This window comes from Pogoniulus pusillus, chromosome 10 (assembly GCF_015220805.1).
Source record: "Pogoniulus pusillus isolate bPogPus1 chromosome 10, bPogPus1.pri, whole genome shotgun sequence".
Classification (NCBI taxonomy): domain Eukaryota; kingdom Metazoa; phylum Chordata; class Aves; order Piciformes; family Lybiidae; genus Pogoniulus; species Pogoniulus pusillus.
The window spans coordinates 25,273,445-25,280,353 of NC_087273.1; the positions used below are offsets into that span (position 1 = coordinate 25,273,445).

Sequence of the window (6,909 nt, forward strand, 5' to 3'; positions counted from 1 at the left end):
AAATAAAACGATTAGTTAGCTGATTTTATGAGCCAAATCAAATTGGATTTCCAATGTGACTTTAAAGATATGGTTTACTGGTATAAAGAAAGTGGAGAAACCACAAAAAGAGAACTTCGAAATTTTTTTTCTTTGTAAAAAGCAGGAACAAAGAAATTAGATATAAGCAATAGCTGATTTCATTTTTTTTCCTAGAAATGGTGGATTTAAAGAATATTAACCCAAATAGAGAGCTACTTCACACCCAACATAAATAGTTTATAAGAAACATGCATATATTCACATCACTCTCTCTATGTATGCATATATATATACAAATACATATTTGCACACATGTGTATTTAAAGCTTAAGTATAATGGAACAAACCAGAAGGAATTAATTTATGCAAAGTATTCAATTTCTTATTCATTTTATGGCCTCAGTTCTACTAGTGAAATTACAACCTTTGTCATTTTCTAAGTAATGAATTACTATTTTGAGGAAAATAAATGAAAACCACCATATTGTTGCAGACTAGTCTGTTTTTATTTACAATTAGAGATATAAATTAGTAAAGAATTCTCGTTAAAGAACCAAAGATTGTATAACCATCAATGTTTCAAATAAAAACCAGGCAAAATTTATTTACAAAAAGTTCAGATTCCATTGCAATACAACTTGCATAAATTACTAGAAGCTTTATATCATTACAAAAATAAATATCAAATTTGTTTCCACTTTGTAAGGACTCAAGTTCTCCAATCACATCTTTATTATCTCTACTGTATACATCTTTTACAAATAAATTTTACAATAAATCCTATCACACCTATTGAATATATACCGTGGCAATGAAGTGATCAATTCAAGATATCCTGAGAAAAACAGATCTGTTTTCAAAAGTCACACATACATTGGGGAAACTATACTATACCAGCAAACTCACATATGTCCAACAAAATTCTGGTTTAATAATTAGAGTCTGAAGATTTAATAGTGCTCTGTGGTCTTCTTTTATACAGTGGCACAAGATGTGATCCGGATTTAGAGATTTGTTTTATATATATATTAGCTCGGGGAGAGATGATGGCTTGCTGACTTTTTTCAAAGCAATTGTGACACCTACCTGTGGACCAAGGAAAAAACCAGATCATCCAAAAATCCTTCAATTACACTCTAACACCATTAAATGCGTGGCGGGGTTGGGGGGTGGGGGCAGGAGAAAAAAATTACAAAGTAAATAAGGCAAGTTTTTATTAATCTCATTTCTTCTGCCAAAAAAAAAATAGTTGAAAAAATACTGTCAGGGTAGCTTTGTTTGTTGCTGTTTACTTAGCCTCAAAACAGTGGAAGTATTAGGAGTGATATCCCTAGCTAGGCAAGAGGCAATTCACAGATAACGTACCTCACTTAAGATGCATGTCAGTCTCTAATAATTATCCTTTTTTTTTACTTTAAATACATAGTCACTGCATGAAGCCTCACTCAGAACTACTACCATGTGGGCACAAGCACTTTTTATAAACAGTACCTTCTCTAAACCTTTCTTTCCATGACATTTTAATAATTACGTCTTTGCCTTAAACAAGCAAAGAGTATCTAAGGTGAGGGAACTGTCTAATCTGAGTTTAAACGTAAGGCAAATCTTAGGGAAAAAGAAGTCAGAATGAGGGGGCTGAAAAAAACAGCAGGACAGAGTATCTTACTATGTAATCAGACTCTTAAGTAATGAAGCAAGAAATTAACTTTAAGGAAGTCCAGAATTGTGCAGCATGTCTTAGACCTGATGCCAAATGATCAGTGTAACCAAAAATGTTCTCACTTACTTGCATTGCTGTGTGATTGCACTTCTATAGGTATGGTTGTACTCCTACTGTGCAGACTTCAGTGGGATCTGTCAAAATATAACCTTCAGTTAGTCACACGACAGAGCCAGCTAACCAGATTATATAGTGTGTGTAGGTCTCAGCCCTCACTCATGTAGAATTCGTAGCTAGTTCACTCAAAAGGTTGGCCAATATTTTATAATTAGCTGTATCTCAAGTATTTTCTTAGAAGAGGCTGGCAATTACACTACTGCAAACCTGTCTTTAAAAAAATCAACAACAAAAATCCAAGCCAAACAAGTAATAATAATAATAATAATAATAATAATAATAATAATAATAATAAACAGTTAAAAGTGTTGTGCTCCACATAATTTCACAACCAGTGTCAGCAATTATCTGAACCAAAAGGTGCAAAAAGAACATCAGAATATTGGAAGCAAGGAGCAAAACCATTTTGGCATTAAAAAAACACTAAACAAACAAACAAACAAAACCCAAAAGAACAAAACAACTAACAAAAAATAAATTAAAAAAAAAACAGTTACTGACAGTAATCCCAGTGCTCTCAATACCTTCATGTATAGTTATCTTTCAAAAAAATTACTCTTAAAAGCTGTGTCTGCAGCCTATGAGACTGATCTTTAAGTCCTCTTTTACATTTGCTCTCAGTTGTTAGAGGCATGTATGGATACTATGGCATCATGCCAGCTTTAATTCCCAGATTAAACTATTGCCTATCTTCTCTAGGCAGCGGCAGTAGCGACAGTGTGTTCACTGTTCTTTGCAGAAAAGGTATCAGTATTTACAGTGTATAAAGAGATTTGGCACGGGTCAGGGAAGAAGGGTGAGAAAGAAGGCGGAAAAAAAACAGAGAAAACAAGTCACCTACCTTTCTTAGAGTCATAACTAGAGGGCCTGTAATGTTGTTCTAGGTGGTTAGTTATTGTTTTCAAAGAGTCACTGCTCTGCTTGTGGACAGAGCTGGCATTTAGGACAGTCTGACTTAGTCCTTCGTTTGAAGCAACTGCTGCGGAGTTGTATCTCAGGATTCCCTGGCTCTGTAGAGCGTTAAAGTTCCCATAGTTTGTATAATTGCTATAAAAAGGTGAGGTGTAATAAATATGCCTCCCCAGGAGGGAGGAGGGCGAATAGGCAGCGCTGTGCGGTGCAGAAGCGGGGGTGGCCGAGGAGAGTGGTGCAGGCTGACAGCCTTGGCCCAGGGTCTGGCTCTTGAGGTCCGAGGTGGCGATTTCGGCCAGCGACCAGAGTTTGGGCTTGCTGGCCGGCGTCTGGGGCCCGGGGGAGATGCGGCCCCCCAGAGCCGCCTTGCTGGCGCTGCGGGCGGCGTCTGCGTGCGGGTGGCCGAGGAGCGGGGCCTCCACAGCGGCCAGGGGCGAAGAAGTGGCGGGCTTGATTGGTGGGTCTCGCTCCCCGCCGCCGCCGTCGTCCTCCTCAATGTCCTCCTCCTCTTCCTCGTCCTCCTCGTCGTCCTCCTCCTCGTCGATGTCCTCGTACTTGTCTTTGCATTCAGAGCCTGACTCACAGAGGGGGTCGCCCGCTCGGCAGGGCAATTTCTCGCCGTCCGATTCGGCAGAGCAGGAGTGGTCCGTCAGCGAGTCGACTTGCAAACTGATCCCTGTAAGGGTCCGCCGGGCACAGAAAGGCAGAGTCAGGAAGGGGAGAATGGCAAAAGAAAACGGGTGAGAAGGGAGCACGGCCACTGCGGAAGGCAGGGTGATGCTGGCCGTCACGGCCTTTCCCCTTCAATCCCGTTTCAAGGCGCATCCATCCCCACAGGCTAGCTTCAGCGAGGCATCCCTCCGTATTGCCCCGCCTGTCTCCTGTACGGAGCTGCCACCCCCCGCCCGCCATGGCACCGGCACTGCGCGGCAACGAGAGCCCAGAGCAGCTTTGCGGGACAGGAAGGGGCAAGTTTTGGGGCATTTTTGTTAAACGCAGCGCTTGCCCGTCCCGGTCTCCCTCCCCCCCCCCCCCCCCCCCGATCCCGTTTTTCACGGCTGTCCTGCTGCCGCTGCGATATGACGGAGAGGGATGGAGCCACCCCGCCACGCCCGCGGTCTCCCCTCGCCCACCTTCGTCCTCCGCGGAGGTTTCGTTGCTCTCGGGCATCTTCTCAGGACTCTCTTCTTTACTCCTTGCCCCGTCGCCTTCATCGTCGTCCTCGTCCTCACTCTTGTTCCGCGGGGCCCAAGTCATCTTGTTCTCCTTCTTGAGCCGACGGCGTGCATTAGCGAACCAGGTGGAGACCTGGGTGAGGGTCATCTTGGTGATGATGGCCAGCATGATCTTTTCCCCCTTGGTTGGGTAGGGGTTCTTGCGATGCTCCTGCAGCCAGGCCTTCAGCGTGGCCGTGGCGTCGCGGGTGGCGTTTTTCCTGTACGCTGGGTCGTTGAGCTGGTAGGGGTAGGCAGGGCTGCCGTACGGGTGGTAGCTGATGGCTCCGGTCATCCCTGTCGTATGGGCGTCGTAAGGGGAGCCCTGGACAGAACAAAACGGCGGGGTTGGCAATTTGTTATTGGTGATAGCCATTAGTAAGTTGTCAAGGCGAAATCGGCGGTTTTATTTGTATTTCCCCGGTATGGTGTCTTGTATCCATATTCTATAGGGGGGAGAAGCAGCACCCAAAGGCCATTAAGTTATGATCCTCCCCCCTCCCCCCCGCCTTTCTCCACCCAGCACAGACACAGGCAGGCACACGAGCTTAGAATCAACGATGTTTTAATCTTTCTGACTAATTCCACTTCCTTGTAATTGAGTATTTCCCAATACAATTTTTTAACCGCGTAGATATTTTAAAGGCCCTACAGGTAGCGTCTTGATATCTACATTTCTTTCAAAGGTTCAAAAGATGTTTCCTTTTTTTTTTTTTTTTTTTCTATAGAAAATACAACAAAGCCACCACTTAGCAATTCACTGAACTAATGCATTGCAAATCCAATTTGCAAATCAGAAGATATGCACCGTTTCGAATTGTTCAAATGCGATGTAATTAGCATTTTAATTCACCCTTTAACGTTTAAATTGCTCTTATTTAAGTCTGCATAATGCAAGAAAAGTTAAAGATATCGCTGCGGAACTCGCTAACTTCCAGCACGTCTCTGAATCCCACAGATCGGCGAGTCACAGGCGCCGCATCGCCCAATATCCTACACAGTTCACAACCTCCTTGCAACTTCCAGCCACTCGCCTACCGCTTCTCAACGCGAAAAGCAAGCAAGAGAGAACCTCAGATCTTTTATATCACCTCTAATAAAGACGGAACGACAATTTATACACTGTATTTTACAGACAGAAAGCAAATAATTTCCCTGTCACTTTGCAAGAAGAGCAAGCTACCCCTCTGCTATCCCCTCCTAGTATTTCGACAGAGGCTCCAACCTCAATTCCGGGCACAGGTCTTTGTGTGCGGACTAGATACGTGTCTAAATCTGTGTGTGTGTTTATAAAATCATATTACCATCTAGATTTGCAGCTTATTTATATAGTTTATGGTTTTACTTATATAGTTTATGCGTGGAATACACACATGGATTTGCAAATGCTGCTTTTAACTAACAAGAAGAAAGTGAAATCCGAAACTACGGCCACTACAACTATCGTGGGTTTAAGCTAAGCTCACATATAGCAAACAGATGCTCCTTTTCATTCCTAAAATCCAGTTAAACCATTATCAGAAAAGACACTAAAAGTAAATAAAATCACACGGGGATAAAACATGCAGCGCCTCTAAACACCAACTTTAAATGAGAAGAATTTTTTTTAAAAAAGGAGGGGTGGGGGGGAGGAAGAAAGGAAAAAAAATCACCTTCCTCTATCCTACCACAGTCAAATGAAGGGAAAGAAAAGGGAAAAAAAAAAAAAAAAAAAAAAAAAAAAAAAAAAAGGAAATCAGGACAAGGGGGAGAATGAAAGCATCCAACTGCTTGAGACGATCCGTACTTCGTTAATTAGGGCACCCGCACAACTCGGCCAAACGCGGGGAGAGCCCTGGTCCCAGGCCCGCCTGGACCTCACTCGTCTCGGGCTCGGAGCGATACGGCGCCCCGGCCCCGGCCCCAGCCCCGGCCCGCCGCGCCGCTCCACTCCGCTCCCCGCCTCCCTGTCGGCCCCGGCGCGGCGCGGTGCGGTGCGCGGCTGGCGCCGGCAACGCAGAGGTGGCGACGGTGCGGGGCGCCCGGCTGCGCGACTTGATGTCGGGGGCTGATGTTGAGTGTGTGAGGAGAGAAGCTGGAGATGATGAGGGTGAGAATGCGGATGCTAATGAAGAAGGAGAAGGTTTCTCTTCGGTAGTTACCATGTAGGAGGGGAATCCCGTGGCGGGGTCTGTGGAGTACTGGAGCGGACTGGTGAAGCCTGTGGCTGCCGCCTGGGCGGTGAAAGCTGCCGATCCCGGGTAAGGGCTGAACGCCGATCCCGACGAAGACCTGGTCAGCTCCTCGCTCCTGGGGGCCGCTAGCGCCGAGGCCCCATACGCCGGGCAGGAGTACAGAGCCAGCGAGCCGGGGGGCTGGTAGAGGTAACCCTGAGGATAGGACATGGCTTGCACTGTCGTGCACAGGAGCAGGGAGGGGGCGAGGGTGACCGGCCCTGCTGCTGCCGCTGCTCCTGGCGCTGCTTTCGTGCTCTCACTCTCCCTCTCTCCCGCCCGCCCTCCCTCCCTCCCTCCCTCCCCCTCTCTCTCTCTCTCTCTCTCTCTCTCCGGTTGGCTCTGTGCAGTTATGTAGAGAATTAGAATTGTTATATGCTCCCCCCCATGCGCATCCCGTCAGAATGAAAACAAACAGGAGTGGGAAAAAAAAACCCAAGAAATAGAACACCCCCCCAAAAAAGGGAAAATAAATCGAGCGGTCAGAAATCTAGCCGTGAGGGGAAGGGCATCTGGAAGAGACGGAAGAGGAGAGGGTTAATAAAAAGAGAAAAGGAGAGAAAGGGAGAGAAACAGAAAGGAAGAGGAGGAGAGAGAGATGCGCCTCCAAAATCAGAAAAGTGGCTGCTGCATATGGAGTTCTCCCAGCCAGCCAGCTCCCCCAGCGCCTGCGAGCCTGTATTTTGGGGGAAGTATAGAGTCTGAAGTGAAG

The 6,909-nt window shown here is 45.8% G+C and overlaps 1 protein-coding gene across 1 annotated transcript; it reads right to left on the bottom strand.

The window, feature by feature from the left end:
• Positions 1-597: 597 nt before the first annotated feature.
• Positions 598-6,440, bottom strand: IRX2 (iroquois homeobox 2). Its single transcript, XM_064150415.1, has 5 exons — positions 6,126-6,440; positions 3,904-4,309; positions 2,700-3,446; positions 1,808-1,875; positions 598-1,107 (listed from the first exon to the last, which is right to left on the bottom strand). Exons 1-4 carry the CDS (start codon positions 6,366-6,368, stop codon positions 1,832-1,834), a joined length of 1,440 nt encoding a protein of 479 aa, XP_064006485.1. The 5' UTR covers positions 6,369-6,440; the 3' UTR covers positions 598-1,107; positions 1,808-1,831.
• Positions 6,441-6,909: the final 469 nt, after the last annotated feature.

Excerpts from the sequence above, each read along its gene's own strand:
- IRX2 (XM_064150415.1), bottom strand. The coding sequence starts at position 6,368 with ATGTCCTATCCTCAGGGTTACCTCTACCAGCCCCCCGGCTCGCTGGCT. Across the intron at positions 3,447-3,903 it reads AACCTCCGCGGAGGACGAAG|GGATCAGTTTGCAAGTCGAC; the intron begins GTGGGCGAGGGG and ends GGACCCTTACAG. Across the intron at positions 1,876-2,699 it reads TAGTTATGACTCTAAGAAAG|ATCCCACTGAAGTCTGCACA; the intron begins GTAGGTGACTTG and ends ATATTTTGACAG.